This window comes from Cetorhinus maximus, chromosome 14 (genome assembly GCF_964194155.1).
Source record: "Cetorhinus maximus chromosome 14, sCetMax3.hap1.1, whole genome shotgun sequence".
Lineage (NCBI taxonomy): Eukaryota > Metazoa > Chordata > Chondrichthyes > Lamniformes > Cetorhinidae > Cetorhinus > Cetorhinus maximus.
The window spans coordinates 76,686,894-76,699,731 of record NC_135892.1 but is presented as its reverse complement, the minus strand read 5'-3'; the positions used below and the strand labels follow the sequence as shown (position 1 = coordinate 76,699,731).

Here is a 12,838-nt window from a genome sequence, read left to right as displayed (position 1 = left end):
GTAAAATACTGCGGATGCTAGAAATCTGAAATAAAAACAGAAAATGCTAGGAAAACTCAGCAGGTCTAGTAGCATCCATGGGGAGAGAAATAGAGTTAACGTTTCAAGTCCGATATGACCCCTTCGGAACTACTGGACTCAAAACGGTAACTCTGTTTCTCTCCCCATGGATGCTGCCAGACCTGCTGAGTTTTCCCAGCATTTTCTGTTTTTACTTATGATCAGGCCAGATATCCTTTCATAATGGGAAACAATTCTTACCCACTTCCTCCTCAACATATAAGCATGGCCCATAATTTACAAATGTTGCAGCAACTCGGGTGAGAACAGATAAGCGGTTAAATGTGGAAATCCAGAAGTTGCTATCTGAAATGTGCTACTCTTCACAAAAACAGTTTCTTGCCAACTGGCTTGCCATTGAAATGCGTTGAACACCATGAAGTAATGTATTTGTGTGGTGTGATGGAATCCAAGTTTTTTGGGACAAGTGTGGGAGCGTATGTGAACCGTTGTCTAATCAGATGACTTGTTGAATATTCAGTTGGGTGCACTGACTCTGGTTTCAAAGCTTTTTTTTTGAGTCAGACATTAACTAAAGGGGAAACTAAAATTTCATGTTTCTGGAGAAACTGAAACTGATTGAAACCAGACAAAGGCACAGCCATCTGAGTTCAGATCGCTGTGCAGTGCAGGCAGGCAGGGGAGAGAATGTTGTGGTGCAGTTGAAAAGAGAAAACACAAAGGCTGGATCAGTGAATGGAGATGAGGGAGCAATGAGGTTGCTTCTGTTTCAGTCATTTTAAAGGAACTGATTGACCAGAACTGGCTCTAAAGTACCAAGGGTAATTACTGAGGGCTCGGATAAAGATAACACTCGTGGATCCATGCTCTCAAGACTGTTGTGAGCAGAGCTGGGGAGGTATATGAAAAGGAAAAGGATTAGATAGGACAAATGTAGGCCTGTTACAGATGGGCACTGAAGATTTTATAGTGGAGAACAGGGAAATGGCGGAGAAACTAAACAGTTACATTGCGTCTGATTTCACAGAAGAAATAACAGAAAATCTCCCAGAAATGCTAGGCAACTGAGGAACTAAAAGAAATTAATGTTAGTAAAGAGGTAGTACTCAAGGTTAACTGGATTGAAGGTTGATATATACCCTGGACCAGATGAGTTTCATCCCAGAGTGTTGAAGGGGCTGGAGAGATAGTGGATGCACTAGTGGTTATCTTTCAAAATTCTTTACATCCTGGGAAGGTTGCTGTGGACTGGAAAGTAGCCAATGTAATCCCCTATTTAAGAAGAGAGGAAGAGGGAGAATGGAGAACTACAGACCTGTTAGATTGACGTCAGTAGTAGGGAAAATATTAGAATTTATTATTAAGGATGTGATAACTGGACATTAAGAAAGGAATGGTAAAATTGTGCAGAGTCAATGTGGACTTATGAAAGGGAAATCATGTTTGGCAAACTTATTGGAGTTTTTTAAAGATGTTACTTATAGCATAGATAAAGGAGAACCAGTGGGTGTGGTGTTTTTGGTTTTTCAGAAGGCTTTTAAAAAGGTCCCACACAGGAGGTTAGTAAATAAAATTAGAGCGGATGGGACTGGGGGAAACATACTAGTATGGATTAAGATTTGGTTATCAGACAGAGAGCAGAGAGTAGAAATAAACGGATCATTCTCAGGGTGGCAAACAGTTACTAGTGGGGTACTACAAGAATCTGTGCTAGGTCCACAGCTGTTCACGACCTATATAAATGATTTGGATGTGGGGACCAATTTTAATATTTCCAAATTTGCTGATGACACCAAACTGGGTGGGAACTTAAGTTGTGAGAAGAATGCAGGGAGGCTTCAAGAGGACTTGGATAGGCTAAGTGAATGGGCTAGAACATGGCAGATGGGATATACTATTGAATAAGTGTGAAGTTATTCACTTCGGTAGAAAAAACAAGAAGGCATTGTATTTCGTAAGTGGGAGAGGTTGGGAAGTGCGGGTGTCCAAAGGGACCTGGTTGTCCATGTTCATGAGTCACTAAAAGCTAGCATGCAAGTGCAGCAAGCAATTAGGAAGGCAAATGGAATGTTGGCTTTCATCATGAGGGGATTTGATTACAGGAGTAAGGATGTCTTGCTGCAGCTTTATAGAGCCCTGGTGAAACCTCACCTGGAGTATTGTGCACAGTTTTGGTCCCCTTATGCAAGGAAGGATGTACTTGCCGTAGAAGGAGTGCAACAGATGTTCACCAGATTAATCCCTGGGATGGCAAGATTGCCTTATGTGGGGAGATTGAGGAAACTGAGCCTTTATCCTCTAGAGTTTTGAAGAATGAGAGGTGATCTCATTTAAACTTACAAAATACTTACAGGGCAGATGTAGATAAGATGTTTCCCCTGGCTGGCGAGTCTAAAACCAGGGGACATAATCTCAGGATAAAGGGTAGGCTATTTAAGACTGAGATGAGTAGGAATTCTTCACTCGGAGGGTGGTGAACCTTTGGAATTCTCTACCCCAGAGTGCTGTGGAAGCTCAAACACTGAGCATGCTCAAGACCGAAATCGATACATTTCTAGAGACCAATGACATCAAAGGATATGGAGATGGTGCAGGAAAGTGGCTTTGAGGTAGATGATCAGCCATGATCAAATTGAATGGCAGAGTAGGCTCGACAGGCCGAATGGTCTACCCCTGTTCCTATGTTCTGGAGAAGTGTACCATTTTGTTGAAGATTGTACCTGTGGAATTCAGGTTGATTAGGAACTGCTGTTGGATGAGAATCAGTGGCTAAATCTTTGAAGAAAATGAGCTGGAATTCTACCTGAGGAAGAACAAGAGTCTTAATAGAATTTTTGGCTGAATTGATACCTTACATGCTGAGTAGACTGACTGGTAAATCTGTGAGATTCACCTTTGTACCTGCTATGTAATATGTAATTTGTGATATATATTGACTGTGATTTGTCAATTCATGTTTAGTTTATGTTAATTTTGGTTTGATTGTTAAAGCTAAAGTTATGAAAAGTGAAATCTAGTCCATTGGTTTTCTTCTTGGGTTGTTCAGTAAATTTGGTTCCTTTGGCTTGTTGGTCTCCACAGGGATCATAACAGTGGTAGGTATGAACTAAACTCACGCAAGAGAGTTAAACCTGATTCATTTCAATCCATGTACCCTTTTAGCACCATACTGCTAGTCAACTTCTCATGGTTAATTTTCAATGCCAGAAAAACGTGGAGTTTAATTCCTTCAAATTTAATTGTTGGTGAAGATTTTAAAGGAACAAAATTTAACTTATTTACCTTTTCTTTCTGTCACTCTCTTCTCTCTCAATCCAACCTTGCTTCTTCCTTTTCTTTATTTCTCTTTATGTATTGGATTTGACATTGAATAACTAAGGATGGATGAATTCAGTATTTCCTGCTTGGCCCTTGTGCTAATTTTGCAATCCTTTTGATCTGACTTCTTAAAGAGATACACAGTTGCTTGCCCTGTTCACTTGGGTTCCAGATGCTTGTTTGCATTGTTGACATTATCAGCTCCTGAACTTTTAGCTCAAAAAATTTTTTAAACCTTGAAAACCTAAATGTGCAAGAGCAAGTCTAACTAATGGCAAACCCCAGAAGATTTCCTGCTACAGCGGTTTATGATCCTATGTCTGTTTTTAAAAAAAAAATCAGCAGCAGACAGAGTAAAAGTTAGCAAATGATCTTCATATTTGCAACCTGATCTGTTGAGGAAATGAGTAAGATTGCAATCTAAGATCTTAGTTTGGAGTCGCGCTCATTGATACATAGCATTGGTATCTCAAGCCATAAACATATAATATATACATGCACATACAAATTTTTAGGCTATGTTTCTTAATGTTGGGCTGTACATGATGACAGATTTTAGTGTTGGTGGATTTGTCCTAAATTCAATGAGGCAACAGTGTGAAGAGCTCTATTCAAATCTCCAAGCCCACAAGATTCAAACAGAACAAACAAAAAAAAAACAAGGAAAACACACTAGGAAGTAATAAATTTAAATGAGGCTGAATTGTTAGGTTCTGAAGGTTCTACTGCTGTAACATTTCTCTTCGCAGCTTTTCCTATTTGACTAAGCTGCTCTGACATTCAATCAGCTTCTCCTGCCTCTTCCTGAATAATGTCTTTGGTATTATCCAGAAAATGAAAACAATTTGACACTTATTTAGTGTCAGTCTGCTCTACTATTCTGCCACTTTTGTTCTCCAATCCACCTGCCACCCCCACTGTACTCTTTCTAAGCCAACTCCTGTCCTCAGTTGTTTTATCTGAATCCATTTGAGTGATTTCACACTGGTCACTCCCCACAGCACATAAATCCTATTGATCAATCATAATGGCACTGCTTCAGCAAGTTGATTAGCAGCCAATCCATTGATAACAAAATCCATCTGTGAGCTTCTCAGCTCTAATGACCTTAGCCACATGGCAGTACAACCAAATTATTGTTATTGTTCCATCATCATTGTATAATTGAGATCCTTCTTAAATGTATTTTACAATCGATTTCTGATCCTGCTATGTACTTTAACAATGTAATTTGTAGTTGCTTGCAAGATACTTTTATCAACTACTGTGCCTACCTAAAATGTTGCTGCTCATTTGGCCTGAAGCTAAATTCACTGATTTTTCTTCTTGGACACTGCAGTTATCATTTCAGACTATAAAGGGCAACCACTTTGAAACTGTTTAAAACTTTTGTTTTCTACTGTGGTGCTGGAAATGTATTTACTTTTAGTTCTGAAATGTGTTACAGAAGGAGGATAATTCCGCAAGTAAGGCTCCCACATTGTCATGGCTTCAGGAATGTGTGATCTCATTGTCACCAACGAATGACCTTATGGTGATAACAAAGGATCAGAAAGCTGTCTTTCTAGTGCGTAAGTATTAGTCCTTTTGCGAGTTTTTGTGTTTGCATATGATTAATGTTTAAAACAAAACTCCCTTTTTTTTCTGTGTTACGGAAACTAGACCTGCCTTGGTGCTGAGAGCGAAGGTTGAGAACACTGCCCTTACGAACCTTGGACTTTCCATTCATATGCAGACTGGGAGCAGGCTACATGTGCGCAATTCAGCAGATCTGCATCTTTAAGTTCTTTGGGCCAAGGACTGGTCCAGCGTGCCTATGCATAAAGAAAGAGTCTGAAAGTTCAGGTCAGGTGACCCAGAGTGGAGTGCCAAGGAAGACTAGGGTCCCAAAGGGGGAAGGGGACATGGAGAAGTCCCAAAAGAAGTGTTCCAGAGAGGGGACAAGGACAGGAGAAGGTCCCAGTTCAGTTAAAAAGAGAGGAACAGAGAAATAGACTCCAAACAGGAAGAGGGCTGTAGAAAGCAGGCTTTAAGTAAAGAAGGTAGCCTCAGGTTAGTGACTTCGTGCTGTGGGCAATTGGGGCGAAGGTACCCCTTTGGAGGAGTAGTGTTCTGCTCACCGCGGCCAAAGGCCTGAAGTTGTGTTTGTGAGTTGGTGCTTGAGTGCGTATTCGGGGAATCCAGGGGAACGGAATCTCAGAAAACTAGATTGAAACCCTGTGAGGTGGGCCGTTGTTGATGCTCTGTGAGTTGGAGCAGCTTGTGGAGAGAATTCACAGGTTAGGTCCTCAAAGGTGAAGACTGGAGTCCCTCGTGAGAGAGACAGAGTTTCAGTGAGATTGGTTTATTCACAGTGTTACTGATGTCTGGGTGCAGAGAAATCCGTGGACTCTGTTTTGGTCACATCTGCCATTTATTTTCCACAATGGTGTGTTCAACAACAGTTGGCCTGTTAATTCACATGTACTTCATTTTTACCCTGAACTTAGAGTATAAGATGGATATCGTAAATTGTTTAATTTTTCTAACCTTGTATAGTAAAGTTTATTTTTGTTTGTTCAAAACCTGTGGAATCTCATTGATTTATTCACTGAGCAAGTGTCTTGAATTTCAAACTTTGTGTACTTTAAACAAACGATATTGGTCCCTAATCGGATCTTACAAATAACTAGGGCATCTGGTGAAGGATCACAAGATCCGGCTTATAAGTTTTCTTGTGTTGGAATAATTCAAAAGTAAAATACTGCAGATGCTGGAAATTGGAAATAAAAACAGAAAATGCTAGAAATACTCAGTGAGCCAGGCAACATGTGTGGAGAGAGAAAAACAGCGTGTCACAGACCTTTCCTTTTGTTTTCTCCCCTCTCCCTGCCACCTTCTAGCTTTCTCTGCCTCTGCCACGCTGAAAACCTGTTTCTTCAGAACTGAGAAGTTAGGGGTGTAAGGCTATTGATCTTAAACTTTAACTCTGTTTCTCTGTCCACAGATGCTGCCTTACCTGCTGAGTTTTTCCAACATTTTCTGTTTTTTATTATTATATAATTCAACATCTGTTTGAAGATGCTGTAAATTTTTAATGAGTTGTAGAGCACAGCTTATAAATTTAAGACCTTAGACTATTTCTGGAAGATAGTTGTTTCTAATTTATGAATTTTCTTTTTTTAATAAATTTGTAGCAAAATGGAAGCCTAATGAAAAGGGTAAAGATGAAATGCAGTATTGTGTTACTTGGAGTGGTATCCTGAACGTTGAAGAAGGGTATGTATCTTTTGGTAAGAGTTCTGGTGTTAATTGTGGTATCAGGGTATTCATTTAAAAGAACAATCGCCTGCAAGCAAAGAATTGTGTGAATCTTTGAAAGAAATTTGTGTGTAATAACTCTTGGGCCGATATGGCTTCACATTCAGTTGCCAATAAAATGTTCATATGTGAAAATGAAGATTCATTGGATTTTGTGTTGATGTCCCAATGTGATGTGCTGCAAAATTGTGAATCACTTAATTTGCATTATGATTTCCTGCATGCAAATGCTTGATCTTAAGATGCCATAGGAGAGGAGGTGAAATGCAGATGCTTTGGAGACTAAATCCGGTGGCAAGTCACCCTCTGCTGCTATCACGCACTTAGGCCTCTGCTGCTCAAGTACATCTTATGACCTCATATAAGAGTTGTAACTATCTTTTCTCACTGCAGAAGAAGAGACCATCTTTACCTGCTTGCATCTGTAATGGAATGACTTGTGAGCAAGGGAGAAAGTAAAATCACAGGGTGGCTTGGAGAGGAATTTCATACTTGTTGACACCGAAGTTCACTTTTTAGAATTATTTAGTGGTACTTGTTGGGATCTAAATGATGTTGCATGCTGTAGAATACATACAATAATGAATTCACTTATTTTGAAAGCCTGCAATTTACAGTCCACAGTAATTGTGACTTGTAAAACTTTCATATTGGAAGAAGAACTATAAATTGTGATCACTGCACTTGGTATTGATTTGATTTTTGTCTGTGGATGGTTATTAATTTTGAACCCGTTTTCTTCAAAAGTTATTGCATCTTAATTATAATTTTAAAATCTAATAACCTTTATAGTTTGGTTCGATTTCAGTATGCCACATGATTAATGGTCAACCACACTGCTGCACACAAGAACCAATGGGTTTAGGCGGTTACCATCTGGTTACTGATATAATAGATACGGGCACCAGCTTGGGCTGAATCTTACAAACTTTGTTTCTGATGTAGTGTAGGGACCCTAAGTGGGTTGGCATTCTGACTCTGCAAGTAGCGTGCTTTCGGGTGAATATTGTGGGATCAGCCATTTATGAGGACTCCTCCAGGATTGGCATCCAATTCGGAACAGGGGACATGAGGCCCCCTGAGGGTCAGAAGCCTGATTGAAGATGGAGTATTTAAAGGGACACCAACAGCACTCACAGTGGTAGAACTGCATTTTGGACAGCAAAGCTGCAGAAACAAAAGAAGGAGAAAGATGGATGGCAGAAGGAGAAGGGCAGCCCCACGATTTGTGGATGCAGCACTTGAGGTGACGTTGAAAGCTGTGAGGCCATGGAGAAACATCTTTTTTCAGAGAATGGCAGAAAGAGGCCAGCCAGCCTCTCAAAACAGGGTTGGCTGGAGGTCAAAGAGGAGTGAGCAGTCAAGTGTGGTGTGGAGTTGTGGATCCAGTGCAGGAAATGTGTGTGTGACTTCTTGCGGTCTGGCAAGGTGAGTAGTATGCGAGTGTCGAGTGGCAACCATCACTCTTGTGCCTACTTAGCTTTTTCCACCACACATATGCTTTGAATTTCTCTCCTTGCAACTACACAAGAATGGCTGTCCAGGCTGCCACTTAGCTCTGCATCTTCATTGATAGCAATGGCACTCTCTCTCTCAGTATGCTGACCTAATGTTCCCCATCCCACAGTGAGCCTCCTTAAATAACGTGCTAAGCAACAACTGAATTCATAAGAGTCATAACTATCTTTTCTCGCTGCAGGAGAAGAAAGCATGCAAATGTGGAAAGGCGCAGCAGCAGGGGAGGAGAAGCATCCTTGGTCATATTGACACCATGGAGGAATATGCCTTGGAAATTGGCAGGGTGGCATCTTTGCATATGAACAAAAAAATAAAGCCAGAATGGCTTTTATTTGAGATGAATTGTCTGAACTGCTTGATACCTGGTTGAATAATTCAATAAACCACTATGTTACAATCAGGTGATAAGGGGTCAAATGGCTCCCTTCTTTTCCCCCTCCTTGTTTGACCGCAACATTTTTTTTAAAAAAAGAATATATTTTCCAATTCTGTGTGTTTAATTGTTTAAGTGCTATGACCACAAAAGACGCGATCAGACAGAGATTTTCTTGAGAGTTTTTTTTTTAAAAGGAAGGAGGACAGCTTACATTGTACTTAACCCGGTCTAAGAAAAATAATAGCACTCCGACTTTCTTTCTCACACAAGCGCACGCAGACATACTCAAAATTCACACACATACAGAGTGGGGAGGATAGATTGAGTAATTTAGAGTCCAGTAAAATTAAAGGGATATACAGCTCTTGAAGGTTGGTGACTTGGCTGACTTCAGGCTGAACTCTGTGGTCCTGGCGCTTTTGGTGTTGAGGTGGGTTAAAGCTGTGGACAATGATTTTTTGATTCTTGCAGAGCCAGCAGGACTAGGTTGAATTTTTTCTAAAATCTCTGCCTGCAGCACCTGGATTGTCAAAATCAGCAGGCAGGGTTCAACTTGTAAGTTGGAAGGAGAAAGAGAAGGGAAGGACCCACTCAGGGTCTTGTTCCTTCACTATCTAAGTTACTTGTCCTGTTCTGCAGAGAAAGCAAGTGCTTAAAAACATAACCTGTTGGTTTGTCACATGACCTCTCGCCAACTGTCCAGTGATCCAAATATGGTCATGGCTAGGATATTCCAGTTACCCTAATTAGGTCATGGCTGGGAGGCTTGGCTAATGGGATGGGCAATGGCCCCCAGTCATTCTCTTTCAAGGACATTGTTCCTGGTGCGACTTTGCAGACAGGTTGTCTCCATTTCAGTAGTTTTGGAATGCAGAAAGTACAGTGGTGCAAATGTGCAGCCAGCTTTGACTATGATTCCAAGTCACTGGAGTGTGGCTTTATTCTTCTTTAAAAAAAAAGTCAATTGCAAGTTTCCAGCCGGTAAGTTCAAAAATCATTTTTTGATATAAAGCATGGTTTCACAACACCTCTGCACCATGCAGAATGAAATGCTATGATGTTAGCATTTCATTACAAAGTTTTTTTTTAAAAAAAAAGCAGACACACATTCATACTTAAATACTCATTCATGTATGCACCAGACACTGGCTACATTCTGTACCGCTTGGAACTGGCTTACCGTTATTCACAGCTTTTGGGATGATTCTGTGCTGGGTTCAATCTAGGATTATGCATCACCTATCACATTGTTTTTCCTTGAAATGTGGGCGATCTTCAGGTGGTATGGTTGCAAAAGCAGGCTCCATCGAAATAGCTTTGCATTATAGGTTTTGAATTTCTCCACAAACGTTAAGGGGTTGTGATCAGTATGGACTAAGGGCTCTCTATATCCATTTTGGATATATATTTCAAAGTGCTTGAGAGTCAGTGACAGTCCCAGAATTTCCTTCTCTACAGTGGAGTATCTCTTCTGGTGTCTGTTCAGTCTTTTTGAGAAGTACCCAACTAGTCTCTCAATGCCTGATCCATCATCTTGGAGCAGGACAGCACCTACCCCGATGTCACTAGTATCAATTGCCATTTTAAAGGATTGGTTAATGTTTTGAGTTCCAAGCACCAGTTTGATGGTTAATATGGCTTTCAGCATTTCAAAAGCTGTTTAGCACCTCCCTTACCACACTACCTTTGCTTTATTTCTGTAACAAGTCAGTAGGGTGGCTATCATACTGAAGTATGAGACAAACTTGCGGTAGAACTCACAGATGCCCAAAAATGGCATTGTTTTCCGTTTAGTCATGGGGACAGAAAAATCTATTAATGCCTGTACCTTTGCTACCCTGGGCAACACCTGTTCTTGACCCACAATGTGCCCCAGGTAGGTTACCTGAGCTTTAGGGAACTTGCTCTTTGCAATGTGTATTTTTGTTATGTAAGTGGTGCTTCCTACTCTGTGGATACAGTCTACCAGGTAAGGAATTGGGTGGAAACAGTTCTGGCCACTGCAATAACCTTTCTGTAATCAATGTAGAGCCTTGTTGAGCCATTGGGCATGGGCGCAAGCACAACTGGGAATCCAAGCTGCTCTGGTTGGGCGCAACCAAATTATGCTGCAGCACGTGCTGAAATTTTTCCTGAACCTGGGTAGGTTTCTCAGGACTTAGGCGAGAAGGAAAATGCCAAAACCTTCTCCTGTAGTGGCTCTGTCTCCCTGACTTCGTTCAGCTTCTCTAAGACCACTGGCGAAGCTGCACAGGTCAACCTAGGGACAATCCCCACCTTTACTGGTTCTGAAATAAGGTTGCACTCCAAGCGCATCCAATATAAAGCTATGAACATGTACCTCCCACTGATACATTTCACTAATACTTTGGCATTCAACACTCCCTCTGGTGCAAAGGCCATGCCTTTTCCCAGCAGAAGGAATTGGATGGCCCTTGTATCCCTAAGTATGACTATGGGCTTACTTGCCTCACTCGAGGGGTATGAGACCATTTCTTTAGATACACAATACTGGTAACTCAGGGATTTTGTTGAATTCCACTGCACTTAGTGTTATGTTTACAGGGATTTACTGTCACGGTTAGAGCTACAGCTGTGTCTGCTGGGGAACCAGGACCCCTTTGCCTCAACGGTCTGGTGTACCCTGACAAAACCTCCATATTTTCCCCATAATTTCCAGCAGTCAACTCAGGTGTGACCTACCTTGTTGCAGTGGAAGCACAGAGGCTTACAAGCAACACTCCTGTTCTCAGCACCTTCCTTTTTGACCTGAGAAAGGCCCCTTGTACTTCCAGCTTTTCCTTTCAACCTATTGCTGTTCATTCTCCGACCAACCCTTCCCACCTTCAAACCTTTTCTGGTGAGTAGGGAAGGCATTTCCTTGGTCAAGGGTTTGTGGACAAGCTTCTAATCATCAGCCATAGTTGCTGCCTGCCTGGTTTTTGAAACTTTTTGTTCTTCCACATAGGTCTTCATGGAGAAAGCAAGTGAGTTTTTGAGCTCCTCGACGAGAATAGTCCCTCTGGGGTTCTCATAAGCGGGATCTATCTTAAGCACCCGTACCTATTGGTCGTAAGCAAGTTGCTTAACCCTTTTGAACTGGATGTAAGTTTGTTTGGACCATTTTCGAAGAGTTCAGAATTTTAGGTGATACCAGCTTGTGGGCACTCATGACCAAAAAGGCTAGCCTCTCATAGTTTGACAAATTCTAGTCAGACAATAGGGAATAAGCATTTTCCTGTTAATCTGCTTTACACTGGTAGGGTCCAAAGCTCTGGCCACATCAGTTGCTTTGCCAGCTTTGCAAATGAGACATAAAATGCTTCCATACCCCCCTCATTGAACTTTGGTATCAGTTGTAAGTACTTTAAGAGCTCAACACTCAGTCCTGAGCTAGCTATCTCCCTAGTGGTGTCCTCACTGGGTATAGTGGGCCTTTCCCTTCTCCGTTCGAGCTGCCTTAATTCACTTTCTTGTTTTCCCCTCTGGGAAGCTCATTCTTTCTCCCTGTCCTGGAATTCTGTTCTCTTTCTGGTCCTGTCTTTCTCTTTGTTACTTTTTCCTTCTCTCTTGTCTTTCTCTTTCCTCTTTATTTTTTGGAATTCTAGCTCTGGCCTCCGCTGTTCCAGTTGCATCTCTGCTAATACTACCCTGTCTGTTTGAGATTCTATGCCTGTCTCCTGTTGTTCAAGTTCAATTGCAAAATGGTTGGCCACAAGTTTTAGGATTTTGGGTTTCCTAGCTTTTGGATGGATATTTATCCCTTAAATGCCTAGTTACACTCCTTAACTCTTCAATGCATAGGGCTTTTAAATTGTCCCAAGTTACGTCCCTGTGTTCTAGGAAGGTACTGACCTCGAATGTGGGCATTTTTAAGTACTCTGGCACTGAAAGCCACAAGAAAACCTTTATGGAAGTTTTTTAAATATACATATAGGGGCCAATTTAGTTTCCCACTTCCAATTTCTCGTTTGTGTGTTTGATTATGGACCCAGCCCCAAATTTCTGTTACGATAAGGTGCAGAGTGGTCGAATGGCTCCCCCTTTTCCTCTCTCCCTGTTTAATCACAAGTTTTTTTTTTAAAACGTATGTACTTGGCAATTTCATAAGTGTTCAGCTATTTACCTGCTATGTCCACAAAAGACTCAAATCAGATAGGTTTTCTTGAGTGTTTTAAAAAGAAAGGAGGATAGTTTTTATTGTACTTAATCCAGTTGAGGAAAAATAATAAAAACGCTCTGACTTTCACACGCATACGCATGTGTGCACACACACACGGCACGCACGCACACACACACACACAC

The 12,838-nt window shown here is 41.2% G+C and overlaps 1 protein-coding gene across 1 annotated transcript in view; it reads left to right on the top strand.

Annotated features, from left to right (window-relative positions):
• Positions 1-12,838, top strand: part of rab3gap2 (RAB3 GTPase activating protein subunit 2 (non-catalytic)) — a 112,322-nt gene that overhangs the window by 14,049 nt on the left and 85,435 nt on the right. The window contains exons 3-4 of the mRNA XM_078557097.1: positions 4,787-4,910; positions 6,516-6,597. Coding sequence (XP_078413223.1) covers positions 4,787-4,910; positions 6,516-6,597 — 206 coding nt within the window. The remainder of the gene's footprint in view (positions 1-4,786; positions 4,911-6,515; positions 6,598-12,838) is intronic.